We start from the raw sequence: 26,266 nt of genomic DNA, 5'->3' as shown, positions 1-26,266 counted from the left end.
CCTCCTTCTCTGTGTCCTCACGTGGTGTTCTTCTGTGTGCATGGAGGGAGAGAGCTCTGGGGTTTCTTCCTCTTCTTACAAGGATCTCAGTCCTGTTAGTTTAGGGCCCCATCCTTATGACCTTGTTTAGCCTTGATTATCTCCTTAAAGGTCTTCTGTCCAAATACTCTTGTTTGCTGGAGGTGAGGGCTTCAACATATGATTTTGGGGGGACAACAGTTCAGTCTGTAACACGTTCCTGCCAACATTCCCTTATACTTGCTAGATGTCTTGAACACACGCAAGCATCCTGTTTTGTCTTTCGAAGGACCCTGTAAAGCAGCTGTTGATATACATCTCAATTCTCAGCCGCCTCTCCCTGGCTAGATTTTAATGTTTGTGAAATGGAGACATCTGTTACAATTGACAGCTGGAAGAAATCTGTTCACCTCAGGCTTTTCTTTTTCTTTCTTATCCCAAAGTGGGTAAAGTGGGTATTAAGTAGATAGCAGAATAGGTTTTGTTTTTTTTTTTTGTTTTTTTTTTTGAGAGAGACACAGTGCAAGTGTGGGGAGAGGCAGAGGGAGACACAGAATCTAAAGCAGACTCCAGTGAGCTGTCAGCACAGAGCCCGACGCAGAACTCGAACTCACAAGCCATGAGATCGTGACTTGAGCCAAAGTCGGATGCTTAACCGACTGAGCCACCCAAGTGTCCCATGCAGTAAGTTTTTGATGGCATTTTGGTATTGCAGAATGACAGCATTATCCTGATTTTGCTAATGAGAAGTTCAGAGCTCTAACGTGATCTGCCAGGTGATGGACAGCTAATCAGAAAGGGTCAGGGAGGCTGGGACAGCTGTCCATCACCTGGCTCTCCCCTTTCGTGAAATTCAACTCTCCTCCTGGGTCCTTAAGCTCAGGTCTGGCTTGATCAGGCTGTGTTTGGTGCTTGAGGGCTCCTAAATGTCCTGGGAGGCTAGTTAAGAATATTCTGTCCTGAAGGGCACCTGGGTGGCTCAGCCGGTTAAGGGTCCAGGTCTTGATTTCATCCAGGTCATGATCTTGAGGTCCTGAGATTGAGCCCCACATTGGGCTCAGTCCAGAGTGTGGAAACTGCTTGGATTCTCCCTCCCCCACTTATGCTCTCTCCCTCTCTCTCTCTCTCTTTCAAAATAAATATACTGAAGAAGAAAAAAAATTTAAAAATACCAAAAAAAAAAAAAAAAAAAGAACATTCTGTCTTATTTCCGTAACATCACTATGCCTTTTGGACTCTGAGTCTGAAATTTATCAAGCTCCTGCTAGGGGCCCAGGTGCTATGCTTGTGAAGGTAAACTGATACATTTGTGTCTATTTTGTCCTGATACCTCATGTTCATGTTCACAGTACTGGGTGGGAGTCCCACGTGGTATCCAGGGCCTCTCTTTGCTTCTCTCTTTCTCTCCCACCCATTCAGCCTTTTCTCAGACTAAAATTGATCCTTGAAGTACCAGCCCCCCACCCCCGCGTTTCTTTTGCTAGTGATTTGTAGTTTCCAGAATGCAAATTTTGCATTTCTTCTGTTAAATTTAATTCTAAATGTTTTACTCTTCCTGATGCTGTTGTCATGGGATTGTTCTCTCAATTTCGTTTTCAGCGTGTTCGCGTCTAGGGTGTAGATAGGTGTCTACTGACAGGGGCTGTGCTCCGTGTCTTTTCCTTGATCACCCACCTTGGATTCCCAGCCCTCCCCACTTCCTACCCAGATTAAAATCCCACGTCTTCCTTTTATGGGTTCTCTGAGCTCCTGTATGTCAATTTCCTGTTTCCATATGTAGAAAAGAAGCAGGATATTCGTGGTTTCTTGGGGCCGTGTGTGCATCTCCAGGAGAGAAAGCTGTGAGGATGCCCAGACTGTCCCTCTATCTCTCGGCTCTTTGTGAGAGCCTGGGTCCTTGTGCCTCCAGGTAGAGGACCCTGGCGTGGGGGCCGAGGATGCTGTGGATTGTCGCCAGTGGACTCAACACCACCTGGTTGCAGCTGACATCCGTGTGGCACCAGCCATGGCCTTGACGCCCCCACAGGGCGATGTGGATGCTGATGGCGTGGATGTCAATGTGCGTGGCCCAGGTCAGTGGTGATGCCTTCCCCCTCCAAGGATCCCCTTACCAGTCCTCCTTGGGAAAAGTTGCATCTGGGTCTGTGTCCTGGGGAGAGTTGGGTCTGTCTGGGGGTGTGTGTTAATCAGGACTCTTGGTTGTAAGTCATAATAGCCCAACTCAAACTAGTTTAAGTAAAACGAGAGATTTACTGGCTCTTGTAACCGAAAGCATTGTGGATATTTGGGTCCAGGACTCCAGCCCGAGGAGGCTTTCTCCGGGGGGCATGATAGCCACAGGCCTGACCAACCTTGTAAAACCTTTATTACCAGGGCGCCTGGGTAGCTCAGTCAATTAAGCATCTGACTCTTGGTTTCAGCTCAGGTCCTGATCTCACAGTTTGTGGGTTCAAGGCCCACACCAGACTCTGTGGTGACAGCATGGAGCCTGCTTGGGAATCTCTCTCTCTTTCCTCTCTCCTCTCTTTCTGCCTCTTCTGACCACTCACCCACGCTCACTCTCTCTCAAAATAAATAAATAAACATTAAAAAGAAAAAAAATAAAACCTTCATTACCAGTTACCCTAGCAAAAGTCCCAGGATGAGTTCTGATTGGATGGACTAGAGTCACCTGCCCATCCCTCAACTAATCAGTGCGACCCGGGGGCTGGAATATGCAGATTGACTGCAGGTCTGGCCCTAATGCCTCTCCTTGAGCCAAGGATTGGGTTTAGCTCTACTCGGGGCTTGAGGATGGAAAATGGGGTGCTTATGGCTCCCTAAGGGAAACGAGCAAATGCTCATGCAGAGTGTAGCAGATCACATTATTTGGATTCTCTCAGATTCGTCTTTCCTGCATTTCGGGGTATTCCTCCCCCAGCTTGTTTTGCTTTCATTCCAAATGACCTGCACTGATGGCTCTTTTTTGAAATTCCTCAGGCCACCAGGGCCTGAAGTGCCTGGGATTTTATGTCTCTGGGGTGGTTCTTGTTTTTTTTTTTTTTTTTTTTTAAGTTTATTTATTTATTTTTGAGAGTCAGAGAAAGAGAGAGACAGACAATCCCAAGCAGGCTCCGTGCTCTGTCAGCGCAGAGCCTGATGCGGGGCCCGAACTCATGAACCTTGAGATCATGACCTGAGCCGAAATCAAGAGTTGGACGCTTAACCAACTGACGCACCAGGCGCCCCCTGGGGTGGTTCTTCACTAGCGGGTGGGGGAGCGTGAAAGACACAGCTCCTTTGCCTCAAGCGGGATTACACCTCTGCGGTACCTGAGTCCCCCTTCAGGATCGGGCTGAAGTAACCCCCTGGGAATTTGCCTGACGTTGAACGCTTGCTTCTTCCTCCCTCCCTTGTCCTGTATCTGCCTTGGGAGCCCTTCTGTGACAGGTCACCTGCCCGTGCATCCTTATCCTGCCCTGGCTTCTCGGGTACCTGGCACAGATGCCATGCGTGTCTGTGTGTGCGTGCATGCACACGCATGTGCATGTGTACACACGTGCACACATGGGTCCAGATGGGAGGACTCGTCGCTCCCTCTTGTGACCCTTGTGTCCCGCTTCCTGCTAATGCAATGCCCTCAGCCGCGTTCGCTGGCAAGGCCCCCTGTGCCCACCTCCTCGTGACACATTCCCGGCCTTTGCAGACGGCTTCACCCCACTGATGCTGGCCTCTTTCTGTGGCGGGGCTCTGGAGCCAATGCCCACCGAGGAGGATGAGGCAGAAGACGCGTCAGCCAGCATCATCTCAGACCTGATCTGCCAGGGAGCCCAGCTTGGGGCACGGACTGACCGCACGGGCGAGACAGCCCTGCACCTCGCTGCCCGCTATGCCCGGGCCGATGCGGCCAAGCGGCTGCTGGATGCCGGGGCAGACACCAATGCCCAGGACCATTCAGGCCGCACTCCTTTGCACACTGCTGTCACCGCTGATGCCCAAGGCGTCTTCCAGGTGAGGTGGACCTGCCCCTTTGGACTTCGGAGCTGGCAGCCGACATGAGGCATCAGCCAGGCCTGGGTTTGAGCCCTGGTCCTACGAGACGGAGCTTGCTTTTCTCATTTGTTAAATGGGGGTCTGTGGGAGTATGGGGCCTGGCAGGTACCTGCTTCCTGGACTTCACGGAGTCTATAGGGGACGTGGGGGTTGGGGAGCTCAGGGGACTTGGAGATGTACCTGGTCCTTCTGTTCCTGCCGTGACCCTCCCTTCTGCACACCTTCCCTTCTAGATTCTCATCCGGAACCGCTCCACAGACCTGGATGCCCGCATGGCGGATGGTTCAACGGCGCTAATCCTTGCAGCCCGTCTGGCGGTGGAGGGCATGGTGGAAGAACTCATTGCCAGCCACGCTGATGTCAATGCTGTGGATGAGCTTGGTACGCTGTGGGGAGTAGCTGTGGGTGGAGGCTGAGAGGGGGCATCTGGGCCCTAACTGTAGGTGTTAACTCACACCCACACTGAGACCCAATCACTGAAACTCATGCACGTGCAACAGAGTGTTTTGTTTTTTGGTTTTTTTTTTAATGTTTATTTTTTGTTTATTTTTGAGAGAGAGACAGAGTGTGAGTGGGGGGAGGGGCAGAGAGAGGGAGACAGAACCCGAAGCAGGCTCCGGGCTCCAAGCTGTCCGCACAGAGCCCAACGCGGTGCTGGAACTCACGAACCGTGAGATCATGACCTGAGCCGAAGTTGGACACTTAACTGACTGAGCCACCTAGGCGTCCCACGTGTAACAGAGTTTTGATGTGGACTTACACTCACATGTTTTGTGTGTGTGTGTGTGTGTGTGTGTGTGTGTGTGTGTGGCATTTGCTAGCCCATATGACACCTCCGTGACTTAGAAAAAGGTGGCCTTCCCGAAGACACTTCATTTCCGTTTGCTTTAGCAGAAGAACTTACTATGCTGCCCTCTGCTGGAAAGCTGGTATAGTACATTTGCAAATTGGCCAAATCCATCCATACGTGATGGCAAATACCTCTGTGGAGGTGGCTTGCTTGCACAGATCCCGACCTTTCTGGAGCAGGTGTTCTCAACCTCTGCACCATTTACACTTGGGGTTGGATGATTCTTTGTGCTGGGGGCTGTCCTTGCAATGTAGGATATTAAACAGTGTCCCTGGCCTTGACCCACTAGATGCCAGCAGCACCCCACTCCCCAGCTGCGACAACCAAAAATGTCTCCAGATATTGGCAAATGCCCCTGGGTCGGGGGATCACCTCTGTTTGAGAACTGTGGCTCTGGAGAACCACTGTCCAGTAGGACTTTCTGTGTTGATGGAAATCATTCTTGGTCTGTAATGAGCAATGTGGTGGCCCCTGGCCACATGTGGTGGCTTTTGAGCACTTGAAATGTGGCTAGGGCAAATGAAGAGCTAAATGTTTTGTTTCATTTAATTTTTTAACCTTTGTTTTGCTTGCTTTCTTTAACAAGCTTTATTTATTTTTAAAAATGTTTTTATTTATTTTGAGACAGAGAGAGACAGAGTGCAAGCAAGGGAGGGGCAGAGAGAGGGGGAGACACAGAATCCGAAGCAGGCTCCAGGCTCCGAGCTGTCAGCACAGAGCCCGACGCGGGGCTCGAACTCACAGAGTATGAGATCATGACCTGAGCTGAAGTCGGACGCTTAACCGACTGAGCCACCCAGGCACCCCTAAAAAGCTTTATTTATTTATTTATTTATTTATTTATTTATTTAAAGTTTAAATTATTTTTTTACATTTATTTATTTTTTAAGAAACAGAGTGAGACAAAGCGTGAGTGGGGGAGGGGCAGAGAGAGAAGGAGACACAGAATCTGAAGCAGGCTCCAGGCTCTGAGCAAGCGGTCAGCACAGAGCCCGATGTGGGGCTCAAACCCACAAACTGTGAGATCATGACCTGAGCTGAAGTCGGACGCTCAACCGACTGAGCCACCCAGGCGCCCCTAAAAAGCTTTATTTAGATGTAATTCACATACAATACAATTCAGCCATTTAAAGTATGAAATCCAGTGGCTTTTAGTATAATCACATAGTTGTACAACTATCATCATAGTAAATTTTATTTTATTTATTTATTTTTAATGTTCATTTATTTTTGAGACAGAGAGAGACAGAGCATGAGCAGGGAAGGGGCAGAGAGAGAGGGAGACACAGAATCTGAAGCAGGCTCCAGGCTCTGAGCTGTCAGCACAGAGCCCGACGCGGGGCTCGAACTCACGAACTGTGAGATCATGACCTGAGCCGAAGTCGGACGCTTCACCGACTGAGCCACCCAGGCGCCCCTCATCATAGTAAATTTTAGAACATTTTCACCACCTGGAAGAGAAGCACTCACCATTAGCTGACACCCTCCAATCTCCTTACCTTCCCAGCAGTAGGCAACCCCTTAAACACATACTTTCTGTATGGATTTTCCTACTCTGAATGTTTCCTAACATTCATTGGCTGCTGCTCCTATGAACAATCATGTACCGGTTTTTGTGTAGACATATGTTTTCATTTCTCTTGGGTACACAACTAGGAGCGAAATTGCTGAGTCATATGGTAACTCTCTGTTGAATCTTGTGAGGAGCGGCCAGACTTTTCCACAGTGCCTGCCCTGTGTCACATTCCTGCCGGCCGTGCATGAGGGTTCCAGTTTCTTCACGTGCTCGCAGATAGTTGTTATTAACTGTCTTTTGTTACAGCCTTCCTAGTGGGTGTGAATTGGTATCTCGTTGTGGTCTTGATTTTTATTTCCCTGGTGGCTAATGATGTTGAGCATATTTCCATGTGCTTATTGGCCATGTGTATATCTGCTTTGGAAAAATGTCTATTTTGATGCTTTGCCCATTTTTAAAAAAGTTAACTTATTATTTGAGAGAGAGAGAGAGAGAGAGAGAGAGAGAGCATGTGCACGAGTGGGGGAGGGGCAGAGAAAGAGGGAGAGAGAGAGAGAATCCCAAACAGGCTTCATTCTCAGCATGGAGGTTACCCCAGGGCTTGATTCCACAATGGTGAGATTTTGACCTGAGCCAAAATCAAGAGTCAGACGCCCAAATGACTAAGCCACCTGGGCGTCCCTGCCTGTTTTTAAATTGGGTTTTTGTTTTTTTATTCTTGAGTTAGAAGACTTCTTTATATATTTTTGGTATAAGACTCTTATCAGATACGTGGTTTATAAAGATTTGTCCCATTTATAGGTTTTCTTTTCACTTTCTTGATGGTGTCCTTAGAAGCACAGACATTTTAATTTTGATGAGATCCAATTTATCTATTTCTGTTGTTACTGTTTTTTTTTTTTTTGTTTTTGTTTTTTTTTTTTTTTTGGTGTCCTAGCTAAGAATTCTTTGCCTAAATCAAGGTCATGAAGTTTTATTCCTCTGTTTTCCTCTAAATGTTTTATAGTTTGAGCTCTTACATGTAAATATTTGATTCACTTGAGTTGATTTTTGTATTTGGTGTGAGGTAGGGATCCAGCCCCGTTCTTTTGCACGTGGAGATCCAGTTGTCCCAGCACCATTTGTTGAGAAGGCTAGCCTTTCCCTGTTGAGTGGTCTTGGCAGCTGTGTTGTTTAATTTTAATCAGTGTAAATCTAAAGAGCAGGGTGTGCTTGGTGGCTACTTCATGGGACAGGCACAGCGCTAGCTACAACCGAGTGAGGTCCACATAGTACCCCCGCCTGTGTATGGAGAGTCACGCACTGTAGGTGTGCACATACACGCACAGTGTCTCTCTTGGACAGAGAGCGTCGTCCCACAGGTCGGCACATATAGGGACCCAAACACATGATCAGGTACTCATGGGAGGTCCCCCCACCCGCCTGCCTGCCAGGCCATATTCTAGACACTTTCTGTCCCCCGGCCGTGGGACCCTAGCAAATGAGCTTAGTCCTAACCCTAACTTCTCCCCCCACCCTCTACAGGGAAATCAGCCTTACACTGGGCAGCAGCCGTCAACAATGTGGAGGCCACGTTGGCCCTGCTCAAAAATGGAGCCAACAAGGACATGCAGGATAGCAAGGTGAGCCCCAGCCCTTGACCCACTAGGCAGTCAGCCCTAAATATGGCAAAGAGCAGGGTGGGGTGGGTTAGTGGGAGCATTCATCTTGCCTGCAGCCAAGTTAGGATTTGGACCTAACAGCCTCTAACAGTGGATTAGAGGAGAAAGCGTGTGGCAGTTGCTGTGTGACCTTGGGCAAATTGCTGAACATCCCTGAACCTCAGTGTCCTCATCTGTGAAGTGGGGAGGCAACAGTACCCACCTCGTTGTTGTCTCCTGAGGATTCACTGAAATAACGCATTTGCAAAATGCTTAGTAGATCCTCAATGAAAGGTAACTGTTACGATCATTGTTTTAAAAGCCTTGCAGGGTGAAATTACTCTCCTCATTTTATAAATGGGAAGAGTGAGGCTCAGAGGGGCACAGGGATGGATTCTGTCCTTATCTGACATTTTGATATTTTATCCATTACAGATTTTTTGGCCAACAAGTATAATTTAAGAAAGGGCTGCATTAAAATATCATTTAGTTTGATGATTGGCTTTTTAAAAAAAAATTTTTTTTTTAACATTCATTTATTATTGAAAGACAGTCAGAGCGTGAGCAGGGGAGGGGCAGAGAGAGAGGGAGACAGAATCCGAAGCAGGCTCCAGGCTCTGAGCTGTCAGCACAGAGCCTGATGTGGTGCTTGAACTGAACAAACCGCGAGATCATGACCTGAGCTGAAGTCGGACGCTCAACCGACTGAGCCACCCAGGTGCCCCCGATGATTGGTTTTTGACGCCCCCTTAAGTTTTGTGCCTAAGGGGAGTGTCTCACTTTCCTCACCCTAGTCCTGGCCCTGGGGCATGACGCTTAGTAGGCACTGGACGGATGCGCTTTAAAGGAAGGAACTTGCCTAGTTTCCCCTCAGCAGAGCGGGGATCCCATCCAAGCTCTGCTGGGCAGGAGAGTGTGGCTTCTTAGCTGGTTTCCACCAGAGGCTAGAAGGCCGCCAGACCTTGGCCAGGAGTTAATCCGGGCTCTTGGGATGCTGATCTGTCGTGGGTTCTGTGCCTCACTCCCGCTCAGGAGGAAACTCCACTGTTTCTGGCCGCCCGGGAGGGCAGCTATGAGGCTGCCAAGCTGCTGCTGGACCACTTCGCCAACCGCGAGATCACAGACCACCTGGACAGGCTGCCGCGGGACGTGGCCCAGGAGCGGCTGCACCAGGACATCGTGCGCCTGCTGGACCAGCCCAGTGGGCCCCGGAGCCCTCCCGGCCCACACGGCCTGGGGCCCCTCCTCTGCCCCCCGGGGGCCTTCCTCCCGGGCCTCAAGGTGGCACAGTCTGGGGGCAAGAAGAGCCGGAGGCCACCCGGGAAGGCGGGGCTGGGGCCGCAGGGCGCCCGGGGGCGGGGCAAGAAGCTGACGCTGGCCTGCCCCGGTCCCCTGGCCGAGAGCTCGGTCACGCTGTCGCCCGTGGACTCGCTGGACTCCCCGAGGCCCTTCGGTGGGCCCCCCGCGTCCCCTGGCGGCTTCTCCCTCGAGGGGCCCTACGCGGCTGCCACCGCCACGGCTGTGTCCCTGGCGCAGCTCGGTGGCGCCGGCCGGGCCGGTCTAGGGCGCCAGCCCCCTGGGGGCTGCGTGCTCAGCTTGGGTCTGCTGAACCCCGTGGCCGTTCCCCTCGACTGGGCCCGGCTGCCGCCACCTGCCCCGCCGGGCCCCTCGTTCCTGCTGCCACTGGCGCCGGGACCCCAGCTGCTGAACCCCGGGACCCCCGTGTCGCCCCAGGAGCGGCCCCCACCGTACCTGGTGGCCCCGGGACACGGCGAGGAGTACCCGGCAGCCGGCGCCCACGGCAGCCCCCCCAAGGCCCGCTTCCTGAGGGTCCCCAGCGAGCACCCTTACCTGACCCCCTCCCCCGAGTCCCCCGAGCACTGGGCCAGCCCCTCGCCTCCCTCCCTCTCGGACTGGTCAGACTCCACGCCCAGCCCAGCCACTGCCACCGGGCCCGCGGCCACAGCCGCTGGGGCGCTGCCTGCCCAGCCGCTCCCCCTTTCCGTCCCAGGCCCGCTAGCTCAGGCCCAGACCCAGCTGGGGCCCCAGCCCGAAGTCACCCCCAAGAGGCAGGTGTTGGCCTGAGAGCTCTCCAGTTCCTGGGTCTTGGGGGGCTGAACAGACATCCTGTCCTGATTCTCTCTCTCCCCCCGCTTCCTTTGTAGACCTTTTCCTTCTCTTTTCTCTCCACCAGCCTCCTTGCACCGGTCCGACTCCCCCTCGAAGTGTGGCTGAGATAGGTCCGCAGCCTCGGCTTTCAGTCCTGCTTTATTTATAGGGGGTGCGGGCTGACTCCCCCCCACCCCCTGGGTCTTGAGATGAGCCTGGGGCCTCCTCCTGCACCCCCCCTATCCCCATGCTTCCGTCCCTCCCCCCTCTCCTGCCTCCTCTGGTCTCTCTCCTTACACTCCGACACGAGTGATTTATTATTATTTTTTTTTACATTTTGTATAGAAACAAATTCATTTAAACAAACTTATTATTATTATTATTTTTTACAAAATATATATATGGAGACGCTCCCTGCCCCTGCAAACCCCCCAGTGCCCCCGTGGGGCTGAGTCTGTGGGCCCATTCGGCCAAGCTGGATCCTGTGTACCGAGTACACAGGCATGACCAGGATCCTGTGTACCGAGTACACAACCCTGGTGTGTACCAAGTAGGCACCCTTGGGCGCACCCTCCGGGGCGGGGGGCGGGTGAGACTTGGGAGCCTGTTTCCTCCCCCATGTCCCTCACTTCACTGCATTCCAGATGGAACTTGTTCTATAGCTTTGCTGGGGGGAGGACTCTTCTGGCCCAGAGAGCCCGCCCCAGGTCCCCCCAACCCTAGAGCCGGGGCCATCTCTCTTGGGGAGCTGGGTGGGGGTGGCTGGTGAGAACATGAGGACCAGGGGAGATGTGTGCATGTCACTTTGCCTCCCTCTAAACACGGGACTGCAGGAAGGGAATGAGCTGCCTGGTGGCACCCCTCCCCTGGTACTCCCCCCCCCCCCCCCCCCGCCCAGCCCCGGGGGCAAAATAGAAGTATTTTTAGGCTATTTTTGTAATGTGGCTTCTGGTCACTATCCCTGTGTAGCTAAATTCCCTTGCATTGTACAGCCCCCAGTCCCCTCACCACCTAATAAAGGAATAGTTAACACTCAGTGTCCTTGGTCTGTGTCTCGAGAAGGTGGGGGGTGGGGGGTAGTGGTGGGCCTTCTATATCTCTGGGGCCGACTTGAGTTCCCATCATGGGTTGAACCCCATGCAGCTTGCCAGCCCACTCCTGCTTCCTCTCTTGGCAGATGACTCTGCTGATTAGTTCAGAGGTGGTCACCTGACTTCAGGTGAGCCAATCAGATTCCCTTTCCCCAGAAGTTCCTTAATACAGATGCTGAGAAAGAGGTCAGTTGTTGGGGCTTCTAAAGCCATGGGCAGATGGAGAACTATGGGTGGCTAGTTTTATTGGCGGGGGGTGGGGGGAGTGCTTGGGTGGCTCCAGAGACTTGGAGGCAGTATCTGAGTTCCAGTTGGAGCATCCATTCTAGTTAATTGAGCGTGCATTCCATTGGCACCAACAGGTATTTAATAATTGCCTCCTAAGTGCCCGATGCTGCTTCTGCATGAATCTCACCTCTACCTTGTGCTCCCTTGGGTTCTGGAGACAATGCTGCACGTGTGTAATAAGTACTCCTTTGCACGTACCAGCATAGATGGATTTCTCTGTCTTGCAACCAGTTGTGCCCCCAAACAAGGTTGTGTTTGCACTGGGACCCTCCGGGAAAGGAGGATGGGAGAATGTTCACTGATTCCTCCTGTCATTTTGTCATCGGCAGGTCCCTTCCCTTGCCTCCACGCTGACCTCGGTTCTTGAGTTTTGCCAAGAAAGAATTCAGAGCTAAACTCTCAAGCAAGTGAGAGTTGAATGGCAGTTAAAGAGACCTACGGAGGACAACTACACCAGGGGTCAGGGTTGTCTTGTTTTTTATACTTGCATGGGTTATAGGTCATAGCTAGGGGAGTCTCTAATTGCCTCCAACCATCTAAGGGACCCCTCCTGCCGGTTGGGAGGGGGGCATTGGGGGCCCTATATGGTCCTTGTGGAACCCTCACGGCAGCCTTCCCACAGCAGGGGTGTCAAAACCGCGATGTAAATGTATAGTTATGAAACTATGGAGGGCAACAGTTATAGGGAAGAACGCCCCCCCCCCAGCCCCTCCCCTTGACTCTCTCCGCTGTTTGGAATTTGATTTCCTCTCTTTTTATCAGAAAGGATCTGTTCCCTGCTCATATCTAGCTAACTGCCTACTCTACCAATTTGGAGTGCTCTTGGTTGCCAGTGACACAAAAAACCTACTCAATAGGCTTAAACAGAAAAGGAATTTATTAGCTCATATAACTAAGAAGGACCAGCTTCGGGAAGATCGGATCTAGCAACTCAAATGAGGTAGGCGAACAAGTTCTGAGTTTCTCTTTATCTCTACAGCTTTTTCTCTGGGTATCAGTTTCACCCTCGGGCTCCACATAGTACCCTTACTATGTAGCATCGCCCTCCTTCTGTGTTAGCAAAGTAGGTGCAAAGATCACAGACCATACTGCACTTTCCAGAGAATTGAGAAGCTTCTAGTTTCGAGGTGGATTTTGTAGTGACCTCAACCGGGTCAGGCATCCATCTTCTAACTCAGGGTTTCTCAACATCGGCAGTATTGGGATCTGGGACCCAATCGTTCTTTGCTCTGGGGGCCGCCCTGGGCATTGTCGAATGTTTAGCAGCATCTCGGGCCTCCACCCACTAGATGCCAGCAGCAGCCTCTCCTCCATTGTGACAACCGGAAATGCTTCCAGACATGCCAGTTGTTCCCTGGGAGTGGGGGGCATTGCCTTTGAGCACCGCCGCATGAACGAGTCACTGGGGCAATGGGGCATGGAATGTGCGGATTCCTTAAAGCAATCGTTCTCTGCTCTGGAACTGGACGTGGCGTATGTTCAGGGACGATCAGGTTTGCAGATGCAGGCATTCTGTGGAAGCAACCAAGTGTTCATGCCACCTCTCTTCCTTGGGCTAAATCTTTGGAGATGGAACGATCTCTTTCATTGTTGTCTCAAGTTTATTTTCTGCACGTTCATCTAGCCTCTGCATGCTTGCTGGGCGCTTACTGTATGCCAAAGCCTGGACTAGTTGTTGGGGGTAGAATGATGACTTATATGGCCCGCTCTCTGCTCTTCTGGAATTTTAAGCTAGTTAGAGGATGTATAGTGGGTGTCCACTATGTCCCTGTGGATCTTGACAGAGGTTGACAGAGTCTGGGAACCCCTAAAACTCTCTACCTGTGGCTTTCTTTTGTATGGGGCAGGAATAGCCCTCAAGAACGAGGGGTGGTCGGGAGCTAATGGATAAACACCCTCGCCTCCTTTCTATTCTGTGGGAGAAATTCAAGGTGTGTTTGCGCAGCCTCAGAGCATGCCCTTTGGGATTGATCCCCATTGCCCATGGCAGCAACTAACTCTTCCTCACTGAGACTCTCTGGGGTGTTCCTTTTTGAAATGTTCCGACTGGATGTTTCTGGGATAATTTTTCAAATAAATCCTTTGCACTTGAATCCTTGGCCCAAGAGAAGTCCATCTTAGCTGTGTACATGAGTTGACTCTTGGGGCGGAGAAACCAAAATGTCTGTTGGGGTGCAAGCCATTTTGGGGATCCTTTTTTCTGAGTGCTACTCGAGGGAGGAAAAAGTCATTCTCCCAACCCACACTGCCTACTTTATCATGCAACCCTGACTTTATGTAAACAGGGCATTGGAGACGCTTGTCTCACAAAGGAGAGCTACTTTCATATCTGGTGGACCCAACTTTTTGTAAGTACATGGGAGTCTTCTCTCGGGGTGTCAGGTGGGAGAACAGGAAGTCTGCAGCAGTGGTTAAGGAAAATGAGCTAGCGGGGTTCGAAGATCCATGTGCATGTGACTTTACTGGTACCCACAAGATTCGGAGACACTTGGATTCATTGTCCTAGTTGACTTCTTGACTGAAAGGACAGTGATAGAATAGCTGTGTGTCTGCTCTTTGCCCCTCTGTTCTACCCTCACCCTTCTCTCCATTCTGTTCTGTGCTTGGGAGGGTGACTCAGGTAGAAGGAACCATCGGGCTCCTTTATCCTCTGGCTTCCACTTGGATTTGGCCAATGGGGTGGAAGATTAGGGAATAGAATGTATTTATTTCCTTGGTTCCACACCTGCAGGATAGCTGTGGTGCTCTCCATCTGGCTGCCCTCTGTGAGTTTGGGTAATTATTCCCTCTCCTTCCCCTTGGCCCTTCTGGCCTAAGGGTGGTAAAGTCTCTCTACCATTGCAAGCCCAAGGTACAGCAGCATGCCTTTCCTACATCCTGCTCACTCTATTATCGTTTATCTATCATCTATCTACTATCTATCTATTATCTATCTATCATCTATCTATCTATCTATCTATCTATCATCTATCTATCTATCTATCATCTATCTACTATCTATTATCTATCTATCTATCTATCTATCTATCTATCATCTATCTATTATCTATCTATCTATCTACTATCTACCTATCATCTATCTATCATCTATCTACCTACCTATCATCTATTTTCTATCATCTATCTATCATCTATCTATCTATCTATCTACTATCTACCTATCATCTATCTATCATCTATCTACCTACCTATCATCTATTTTCTATCATCTATCTATCATCTATCTATCTATCTATCTATCATCTATCTATCATCTATCTATCTATCTATCATCTATCTACTATCTATCTATTATCTATCTATCTGTCTATCTATCTATCTATCTATCTATCTATCATCTATCTATCATCTGTCTATTATCTATCTATCTATCTATCTACTATCTACCTATCATCTATCTATCATCTATCTACCTACCTATCATCTATTTTCTATCATCTATCTATCATCTATCTATCTATCTATCTATCTATCTATCTATCATCTATCTACTGTCTATCTACTATCTATCTATTATCTATCTATCTATCTATCATCTATCATCTATCTATCTATCTATCTATCTATCTATCTATCTATCTCTATCTACTATCTACCTATCATCTATCATCTATCTACCTACCTATCATCTATTTTCTATCATCTATCTATCATCTATCTATCTATCTATCTATCTATCTATCTACTATCTACCTATCATCTATCTATCTATCATCTATCTACCTACCTATCATCTATTTTCTATCATCTATCTATCATCTATCTATCTATCTATCTATCTATCTATCTATCTATCATCTATCTACTATCTATCTATTATCTATCTATCTATCTATCTATCTATCTATCTATCATCTATCTATTATCTATCTATCTATCTACTATCTACCTATCATCTATCTATCATCTATCATCTATCTATCTATCTATCTATCTATCTACTATCTACCTATCATCTATCTATCATCTATCTACCTACCTATCATCTATTTTCTATCATCTATCTATCATCTATCTATCTATCTATCTATCTATCTACCTATCATCTATCTATCATCTATCTACCTACCTATCATCTATTTTCTATCATCTATCTATCATCTATCTATCTATCTATCTACCTATCATCTATCTATCATCTATCTACCTACCTATCATCTATTTTCTATCATCTATCTATCATCTATCTATCTATCTATCTATCTATCTATCTACTATCTACCTATCATCTATCTATCATCTATCTACCTACCTATCATCTATTTTCTATCATCTATCTATCATCTATCTATCTATCTATCTATCTATCTATCTATCTATCTATCATCTATCTACTATCTATTATCTATCTATCTATCTATCTATCTATCTATCTACTATCTACCTATCATCTATCTATCATCTATCTACCTACCTATCATCTATTTTCTATCATCTATCTATCATCTATCTATCTATCTATCTATCTATCATCTATCTTGAGAGAGAGAGAGCAGGGGAGGGGCAGAGAGAGAATCCCAAGCAGGCTCTGTGCTGTCAGCACAGAGCCCAATGTGGGGCTTGATCTCATGAACCGTGAGATGACCTGAGCCGAAGTTGGATACTTAACTGACTGAACCACCCAGGCGCCCCATCTATCTATGTAGCTATCATCTATCTATCATGTGTCCATTCATTCATTTTTGTTCAGCTTTATGAGGCATAACATATAATAAGGCTAATCGATTTTAAGTGTAAAGCGTGACGAGTTTGGACAAGTGCATACAGTCATCAAACCGCTACTGTAATCATGTTTCCTCACACTCCTGTGTGCTAATCCCCTCCCACACCTCTGGCCCTAGCAGTCACGGACCTGCTGTCACTACAGTTTTGCCTTTCTAGAGTTTCCTACAAATGGGGTCATGCAGCGCGTTGCCTTTTGAATCTGGCTTTCCAAACTCAACATACTGCTTTTGAGATTCATCCATATCATTAGATGTGTCGATCATTATGTGTATTCCTTTTTATTGCCGACAACAGTATGCGTGATGCGTGTGACCGATATATTACAATTTTTCAGCTTAGGGACATTTCGGTAATTTTCGGTTTTAGGTGTCATGAATACACTTGCCGTGAACGTTCATTATATGGATGTGTGTGCATTTCTCTGCGGCATTTTTCTCAGGAGTGAGATGGCTAGGTTTCACGGTGTTTGTCAACTTTTTAAGACACTGTCAAGCTGTTTTCGCCAGCGGCTGTACGTGTTGTGTTCCCACCGGCAAAGTATGACCTATGCAGATGTCCGCGTCTTTGTTAACGCTTGGAATTGTCACACTCTTTGGTGTCAGCTATTCCGGTGATACAGTGGTATTTCATTGTGCTTTTCATGGCGTGTAATGTGAAAATGAGTGCATTTCTTGATGTGCTCATTGAAGATTCATCATGTTTTTAAAATGTGTTCAATGTTTATTCATTTATTTGAATTTTATTTTAAAAAATTTTTAAATTTTTTTCTTAATTGAAACAATTTTTTTTTAAATATGAAATGTATTGTCAAGTTGGTTTCCATACAACACCCAGTGCTCATCCCAACAGGTGCCCTCCTCCATGCCCATCACCCACTTTCCCCTCCCTCCCACCCCCAATGCTTATTTATTTTTGAGAGCGACAGAGAGCGAGTGGGGGAGGGGCAGAGAGAGAGGGAGACAGAATCCGAAGCAGGTTCCAGGCTCCAGGCTGTCAGCACAGAGCCCGATGCGGGTCTTGAACTCATGAACTGTGAGATCATGACCCGAGCCGAAGTCGGACGCTTAACCAACAGAGCCACCCAGGCGCCCGAAGATTCATCATCTTCAGTGAAGTGTGTGTTCAAGTCTTTTCCCACTTAAAAAAATTTTTTTTTAATTTTTAAAAATAACATACTGTAGGGACACCTGGGTGGCTCAGTTGGTTGAGCATCCGACTTCGGCTCAGGTCATGATTTCATGGTTGATGAGTTTGAGCCCTGCGTCGGTCTCTTTGTTGTCTGCACCAAGCCTGCTTCTGAGCCTCTCTGTCTCTCTCTCTCTCTCTGCGCCTCCCCAGCTTGCGTGCTTTCTCTCTCAAAAATAAATAGACATTAAAAAAATTAATAAAACAGGGACACCTGGGTGGCTCAGTTGGTTAAGCGACCAACTTCAGCTCAGGTCATGATCTCACAGTTCGTAGGTGTGAGCCCCGCGTCGGGCTCTGGGCTGACAGCTCAGACCCTGGAACCTGCTTGGGATTCTGTGTCTCCCTCTCTCTCTGCCCCTCCCCCGCTCATGCTCTGTCTTTCGCTGTCTCAAAGGTGAATAAATGTTAAAAAATGTTTTTTAAGAAAACAACAAAATATGGAAACAGCCTAAATGTCAGTCAATAGATGAATGGATAAAGATGTGTGTGTATGTGTATATACATTGTATATATAATATACATTATTTAAAATGTATGTGTATCCACATACACACACACTCATACACAATGGGATGCTCTTCAGCCACAAGAAAGAAAGCCCCCTGTGACAACTTGGATGAACCATTATGCCAAGTGACATACTCAGAGAAAGACAGATACTGAACGATATCACTCATATGTGGACTCCAAAGAGACACAGAGAATAGAGTAGGGGCCACCAGGGGTAGGAGGGTGGGGGGAATGGGGAGATGTTGGCCAGAGGGTGCATACTTCCAGTGATAAGATTAACAGGTTCTGGGGAGCTAATGCACAGCATGTGATTATAGCTAACAATATACTGTATCATATACTTGAACAGACACTACGAGAGTAGTTAGCATGGTCTCACCACAAAAAAAAAAAAAAAAAAAAAAAAAAAAAAAAAAAAGAAATGGTGGGGCGCCTGGGTGGCCCCGTCAGGTAAGTGGCGACTTTGGCCCAGGTCATGATCTTGTGGTTCGTGGTTCCAGCCCGGCATCGGGCTCTCCACTCAGTGCAGAGCCTGCTTCGGACCCCCTGTCTCCCTCTCTCTGCCCCTCCCCTGCTACCGGCCTGTGCTCCCTCTCCCTCCCTCAAAATTAAATGAACATGAAAAAGTGGTAATTACATGATGGGATGGAGGTGTTGGCTAACACTTTGGTGGTAATCATTTTGCGATATATAAGTGTATCAAATCAGCAAGTTGTACACCGTAAACATAGACAACGTTATATGTCAGATCTCAGTAAAGTTGGGGGAAAATGAAAAAGACAAATCTCTCAGCTAGGGAGACAGAAGCGGGTCTAGGACTGAACTCAGGGTGTTCTAATTTTAGGAGCTGTGTGGGAGAGGAAGAGTCTGAGAAAGGGTGGCTCACAGAGGTAGAGAAAAAGCAGATGCCATGGAAAGCAAGGGAGGCGGCCATGGCAAGGAGGGACTTCCTCATCTGGGTCTGAAGCTTCTAGAAGGTGGAGTAGGATGGGGACAGTTCCAGGGAGCTCAGAGGCTAGGGGAAGACACACAAGGACACAGGCAGTGTGAAGAGGAAACCCAGGCTGTGTGGGAGTACGGATGCAGCAGGTGACTAGCTTGGAGTGATCAGGGAGGGCTTCCTAGAGGAGGTGATGGAGAGCTGTGTCTTTCAGGAGGAGTAGGAGTTTGCCTGGAGGCTAGGAGGAGGGGAAAAGAAATTCCTGAGAGAATAGCCTGGGGAGGGGCAAAATAATGGGAAACTGCCTGGAAATCTCGGAGGAAGGGTCAGTAAGTTGGAACGGCTGGGTCTGTACCTCACTTCCTTATTATTAATTGAATAAATGCACGTGCATCCGTGTGCATGAACAGTGGGTGAATTGGGAACTAGAGAAGGTAGCAGGGGTCAGATCACAAGGGTTTTTTTTTTTTTTTTCAACGTTTATTTATTTTTGGGACAGAGAGAGACAGAGCATGAACGGGGGAGGGACAGAGAGAGAGGGAGACACAGAATCGGAAACAGGCTCCAGGCTCTGAGCCATCAGCCCAGAGACTGACGTGGGGCTCGAACTCACGGACCGCGAGATCGTGACCTGAGCTGAAGTCGGACGCTTAACCGACTGCGCCACCCAGGCGCCCCACAAGGGTCTTGAACGTGAACATGGGGAATTTGAAACTTCACTCTGGGGGCAAGGGGGAGCCAGGGAGGTCTCTGAGTAGAGAGGGGCCACGGCCAGAGCCTTCTGTCCTGGTGTCCAGTACAAAGGATGGACGGGAGGGAGGTGATGCTGTAGGCTTCTGCCGGATGAGAAGGATGCCCTGGCGGGGGGGGGGGGGGGGCTGGGGGGGGCAGGGAAGGAGAAAGAATAGAGGACATCTGACAACTTCTTAATTCTGGGGAGAGCAGGGAGAGGGGTCGAGAGGGCTGGGGTCACTCTGAGTTCAGCCTGGGCAACATTTGTAGAACATCAAGGTATCCACTCCCTCCAGCTTGCCCTGGGGGCAGAGCATGTGCGTGCGCGTGCACGTGCACGTGCGTCTTCCTCAGGGCAGCAGCCTTGCCCAGCCCACGGCGGGGGCTGATGGGCTCCGGGGAGCGCTGCTCGAGTGACAAGTGCATGTGTGATCTCCACCCATACAAATCAATCATAACTAGTTCTTCCCCCACTTTTTGCCATCAAAGCCTGGGGGTGGGGGGAGGGCTGGGGAAGCAGGCCCTGGGGTCTCTAGTTGCCAGGAGGGAGCAAATCCGCAGGGAGCCACCAGCCTGAGCCCTGGGGGCGGGGGGGGGGGGGGCTTGTTAGTGGCTGGGGAGCCCCTGGGACAGGAGCTCCAGAGACCCCTCCTGCAAATAGAACCCGGGTCCTCAGCCCCTCCCTTCTTAGGCTGTGAGCAGGGAGCGAGGATGATGCGGGCACCCTGCATGGGACGCTCCCTCGGCCATGGTGAGTGTGGGTTCAGAGACTTTGCAAAGCTGGAGAAGCCGCTGTGGCCCATCCCTGGCCCTGGGGGTGGAGCCTGAAAATGATGCGGGGCGAGTGGGGGGGGGGAGAGAAATGCCAGAGCGACTGTGAACCTGAAAACAGCCAACGGTGACAGATGGGGATGGCATTTGCCCGACAGGCGTCCAGTTCTGTGTTCTGTGGATGACAAAACGTAGAGCGGAGGAGAATACGACATCTGCCCCCGGGGGTGGGGGGAGGGAGGGACGTTTGGGGGAGCCTCCAGGAGAACCCTACAAAGCCACAGACGCTCACCTGCACACAGCGCCTGGTCCGCGCAGGGGTGCCCGCAGACCGTGGGAGCTGGACGTGCTCAGCCGCGCTCTGAACACCTGCACGCATCCCTCGCACGTGCACACACGTGTTCCCTGGAGTTTCAGGGGCACAAACGCACACACACTCATATGGCAGTGGGGGCTGGGAGGTGGCGGGGAAGGGGCTCCTGTGCGAGAGGGTTCCCAGAGAGCAGGGAGAGGAAAGGGTACGACGACTCTAGAACCTTCCCGTGACGTGGCCCTGGGCGGAGCCGCAGACCTCACAGCCCGCTGGCTCCTGCTCACTCTGTCCCCGAGAAGCAGCTGGCCCGGGGATCTCCCCGTGGCCGCAATGTTCACAGGTCCCCAGGGTGCAGACAGGGCACTCTCTTGTCCTGTAACCTGGCATGGTTTGATTAAGCGCTCTCGCCTGTCACAGCTGGACAGTGGCATTTGGACACGTTGAGGCAAAAAGTCAGGGCTCCTCAGTGGCTGCAGGGTTAAGTTTCGGCCACATTCTAGGTCTCCCTCTTTCTTCTTCCCTCTCTCCGGGGCGGGGGCTGGGGGCTGGGGCAGAAGGAGAGGGGCCCTCTGCCTGTCTGAGTTGTCCATGCTCAGCGCGTGTGTCCCCAGCATTTCCGGAGATGACAGAGTCCCCTCAGACCCCCTGGCTGGACCCGTGTCACCCTGCCCTTCCGATGCCGCTCTGTCAGCTCCCATAGTCTGCTCTTTCGTTCACACCCGTGGCCAACCCGTCAGGAAATCCAGTGGGCTCCACGTGGCTACTCTCACCACCTCCTTGGCCTTTGCCCTGGTCCGGCCCCCATCATCCCTCACCTGGACCGGCTCGGCCACCTCCTCCTTGGTCCCCAATGTTCACCTGTGTCCCCTACACCCTGTTCTCCCTCAGTGGCTGAGTCAGGTCACGTCCCCCCACCTGTACCTAATCCTCCATGGGTCCCACAGCCATGGGCATAAAAGCTCAAGTCCTCCCTGTGACCCAACAAACATGTAGCAACATGCCCCTGTCCCCCCTGTGGCCTCACCTCCTTTTTCCCTCTTGCTCCCTCTCTCTCTCTCTGTTCCTCCTGGATCTTCCTGTTCCAGGCACAGTCCAGCCCCAGGGCCTTTGCACAGGCAGTTGCCTTTACCTGGTTTACCCTCGCCTATCTTCTGGGCTGATTTTTAAAATTCTTTCAAGTGAGCGGCGCTTGGGTGGCTCAGTCGGTTGAGGGTCCGACTTCAGCTCGGGTCATGATCTCAGATCTCGCGGTTCGTGGGTTCAAGCCCCGCATCGGGCTCTGTGCTGACAGCTTGGAGCCTGGAACCTGTTTCAGATTCTGTGTCCCCTCCCCTCTCTCTGCCCCTCCGCTGCTCGTGCTCTGTCTCTCTCTCTCCCTCAAAAGTAAATAAACATTAAAAAAAATTTAAAATTTCTTTCAAGTGACAATGTGGGACCTTTGCCACCATGGTGAAGCCACCCTGGCTCATCCCCAGCCCTAGAGGCGAGATCTGAAAATAAAGGAAGGGGAACATTCCATTCCGGAGGGACTGGGTGTTCCAGAAGCTGTTTCCTTCCTTCCTTCCTTCCTTCCTTCCTTCCTTCCTTCCTTCCTTCCTTCCTTCCTTCCTTTTTCTTTCTTTCTTTCTTTCTTTCTTTCTTTCTTTCTTTCTTTCCTTTCTCTTTCTTTCTTTGTTTCCTTTCTTCTTTCTTTCTTTCTTTCTTTCTTTCTTTCTTTCTTTCTTTCTCTTTCCTTTCTTTCTCTTTCTTTCTTTGTTTCCTTTCTTCTTTCTTTCTTTCTTTTTAAATTTCAATAATGCTGCCACGAACATGTTTGTACATGTGAGTCGGACCATTTCTTCACCAGGAGAGCGTACAGGTGGAATTGTCGAGCCCAGGCAGGACTTGTGGTGTCTACAGATGGGCTGTGTCCCTCCAAGCGGCCAGGTGGAGGTGGGGTGGGGACCAGGCGCTGCTGACGCTGGCTGCCACACACTGTTCGCTCTCCTCTCCAATCTTTGCCGATCTGACGCTTTAAAGGAAATGCCGTCTCTCTCAAAGTTGGGGTCAAATCCACATAATGGAAAATGAGCCATTTTAAAGTGTACAACTCAGTGACACTTAGCATAGTCACAGAGCTGTGCAGCCATCACCGCTGTCTCTTTCCAGGGCATTTTTATCACTCAGAGAGGAGATCCCGTCCCCTCGGGTGGTTCCTGCGTGTCCCCTCCTCCCCGTGCCCTTGGCAGCCACTTCCCTGCTGCCAGTCTATGTGGAGTCAACGATGTTGGACATTTCATGTCAATGGGCTCAGAAAATATGTGGCTTTCGTGTCTGGCTTCTATCACTCAGCATGATGTTTTTTTTTTTTTAATTTTTTGAAAATGCTTACTTGTATTTGAGAGACACACACACAGAGAAAGCGAGAGAGAGAGAGAGAGAGAGAGAGAGAGCCAGGGAGGGGCAGAGAGAGAAGGAGACACAGAATCCAAAGCAGGCTCCAGGCTCTGAGCTGTCAGCACAGAGCCCAACGCGGGGCTCAGACTCACAAACTGTGAGATCATGACCTGAGCCGAAGTCGGACACTTAACCATCTGAGCCACCCAGATGTCCCATGTTTTTATTTTAAGTGGGCTCCATGCCCAACATGGGCCTTGAACTCGTGACCCTGAGATCAAGAGTCGCATGCTGCACTGACTGAGCCAGCCAGGCGTCCCCCTCTTGGTAGAGACTCTTAAGCAGTGACCGGTTTACTCTGTTTTTTTAAGAGCTAGGCTGTTACAGAATCGTGCTATGAGTGATATCACACTGTATTTGTCTTTCTCTGTCTGACTCATCTCAGCATAATGTCCTCAAGGTCCATGCATGCTGTCCCAATGACAGGATTGCCTTCTTTCCATGGCTAATATTCCATTGTGTGTACATACCACTTCTCCTCCCCCTCCTCCCCCCTCCTGCCCCTTCTCCCTTCCTCCTCCCCTTCTTCTCCCTCCTCCCTCTACCCCTCAGCCTTCTCCTCTTCTTTTTCTTCTTCCTCCTCCCATCTCCCCCCTCCTTCCCCCTCCTCCTCCTTCTTCTCCTTCTCCTCCTCCTCCTTCTTTTTCTTCTTCTAAACCCTTCTTTTTTTTTTTTAATTTTTTTTTCAATGTTTATTTATTTTTGGGACAGAGAGAGACGGAGCATGAACGGGGGAGGGGCAGAGAGAGAGGGAGACACAGAATCGGAAACAGGCTCCAGGCTCCCAGCCATCAGCCCAGAGCCTGACGCGGGGCTCGAACTCACGGACCGCGAGATCGTGACCTGGCTGAAGTCGGACGCTTAACCGACTGCGCCACCCAGGCGCCCCATCTTTTTCTTCTTCTAGGGTAATCTCTACACCAAACGTGGGGCTGGAACTCTCCGTCCGCCCCCAAGATCAAGAGTCTCATGACCCACCCACTGAGCCTGCCGGGCACCCCTATACCACATCTTTACGCATTCATCCATTGGCTGACAGTTGGGTTGCCTCCACGTGTGTGGTTTTCTTGTCTACTGAAGTGACATTTGCTAGCTGGGTGATGTTTCGTAATATCTGAGCCTCTTTCCTTTTGTGTGAAACAGGGATCCCTTCCTACCCCTCAGCCCTGGATGCATGGCAGGTCCTTACCAAATCGTCCCATTCTATTTTCTCTTGCCCTCTCCTCTCGGGCTCCCGAGAAGCAGGAGGAAAGTGCCACCTGGCTGTGTTATGCCCAGAATTCGCGATCCCCAAAGACCGCCAGGGAGCCGAGTCCGATGCAGAAGCAAAAGAGCCTTTACTCGAGCTAGCTCGAGCTCAATCCCCTACCTGCACCGAGGCAGCGGTGAGATACCGGGGAGAGAGCGAGTTTCAAAAGCACAAAGGTTTTATTGGGGCCTAGGGGCAGTTGGTGAGGTAATGGCTGTGGCCTCAGCCGATTGGCTGGGGAAGGGTTGGAGTCCTGTTAGGCAGGTGAGCGGGAGGTTACTCAAGAGCAGGAGGGGTGGTCAAGGTGAAGGACACAGAACAACCCTTTCAGCTGGTGACCGAGTTTGTGCTGGTGGGTTTCTCCCACCTCCCCCACCTGAGAACTACCCTCTTTGCGCTGTTCTTTGTCACATACCTGGTGACCCCCGGGGGCAACGTCACCATCATCACCATCATCCCCGCGGATCGGGCCCTTCACACTCCCATGTGCCGCTTCCTGGCAGTGCTGTCCCCGTCTCCTGCTACGCGCTCATCACCATCCCCGACATGCTGGCTCATCAGCTCCTGGAGGGCCAGGCCATCTCCATCCCTGGCTGCTGGGCCCAGATGTGCTTCTTCCTGGGCCTGGGATGCAGCCACTGCTCCCTCCTCACCCTGATGGGTTATGACCGCTAGGTCGCCATCTGCCAACTGCTGCGGCCCTCGGTGATCATGAGACCCACGGTTTGCCTCTGCCTGGGAGGCCTGGTTTTCTGCTCCGGGTTCTCCGTGGCCTTGATTGAGACCAGCATGATCTTCTCCTCGTCCTTCTGCCGCAGCGGCTGCGTGGAGCACTTCTATGACATCGCCCCGGTCCTGAAGCTCAGCTGCCCCGACAGCGGCGGCAGGGGACCGGCCATCTTCTTCCTGAGCATCCTCGTGGTGCTGGTGTCCTTCCTCCTCATCCTGCTGTCCTACGCCTTCATCGCGGCCGCCGTCGCGAGCATCCCCTCGGCAGCCGGCCGGCGCAAGGCCTTCTCCACCCTCACCTCGCCGTGGTCATTGTGCATTTTGGCCGCGCCTCCATCATCTACCCGCGGCCCGAGTCCGGAGGAAAGCCCGACCAGGACCGCCTGGTGGCTGTGCTCTACACGGTGGTGACGCCGCTGCTGAACCCCGTGGTGGACACCCTGCGCAACAAGGAGGTGCGGGTGGCTCTGCGGAGGAGCCTGGCGCGCAGCCGCGGGGTTTTCAAGTAGACCGTCCGTCCACATCGCCCTCTGTAGCTTTTTCATGGACGTGTACCCCTCCTGACGCGCAGTCTCCCCACCTGGAAGCCGGGGGCCCTCCCACAACCTTGAATGAAATCGCCTATCCAGTGAGGCAGTTGACAGGGGCTGAGACCCACCGTGGAGTCCAGGGAAAGGCCGCCTGGTCCTTCCTTTTGTTCTGGACTTGGCGGGCATGCAGCGCCGTCTGCAGTGCAGCAAGGTCACCAGCAGGTGGCGCCGCGAATCCTGCCCAGCGAGTGTTGGCTGCGAGGCGGGCTGGGCAGGGGCTCAGGCATCGCTTCCTTTGGTCTCGCTTAGAGCCTTCTCCCATCTTTTAGGGGCGAGGGCTGCTTCCTCCTCGCCCTGCTGGGTTAGGACCTATGTGTGGCCATCTGCCACCTCCTGCGGTCCTCGGTGATCGCGGGACCCACGTGGGGGCCTCGGTTTTCTGCTCCTGGTTCTGGGCCTTGAACCAGCCCCAGGCTGCCTGCCCTTGGTTGTTTTTCCTGTTAGGATCGAAGCCTGAAATGCAGTTGTGTCCACGATTGTCTAGCTCTCTTCCCATTGGACCTGTTCTGTCCGTGTTGTATGATGGGAGGGAAAGTAGG

At 50.7% G+C, this 26,266-nt stretch overlaps 1 protein-coding gene across 1 annotated transcript in view; it reads left to right on the top strand.

Moving 5' to 3' along the window:
• Positions 1-11,201, top strand: part of NOTCH3 (notch receptor 3) — a 35,724-nt gene extending 24,523 nt beyond the window's left edge. The window contains exons 29-33 of the mRNA XM_023246608.2: positions 1,928-2,090; positions 3,704-4,008; positions 4,284-4,431; positions 7,941-8,038; positions 9,089-11,201. Of these exons, the coding sequence (XP_023102376.2) occupies positions 1,928-2,090; positions 3,704-4,008; positions 4,284-4,431; positions 7,941-8,038; positions 9,089-10,141 (1,767 nt within the window). The 3' untranslated portion in view covers positions 10,142-11,201. The remainder of the gene's footprint in view (positions 1-1,927; positions 2,091-3,703; positions 4,009-4,283; positions 4,432-7,940; positions 8,039-9,088) is intronic.
• Positions 11,202-26,266: the final 15,065 nt, after the last annotated feature.

Source organism: Felis catus, chromosome A2 (genome assembly GCF_018350175.1).
Source record: "Felis catus isolate Fca126 chromosome A2, F.catus_Fca126_mat1.0, whole genome shotgun sequence".
Lineage (NCBI taxonomy): Eukaryota > Metazoa > Chordata > Mammalia > Carnivora > Felidae > Felis > Felis catus.
This window is presented reverse-complemented; position numbering and strand designations above follow the sequence as displayed.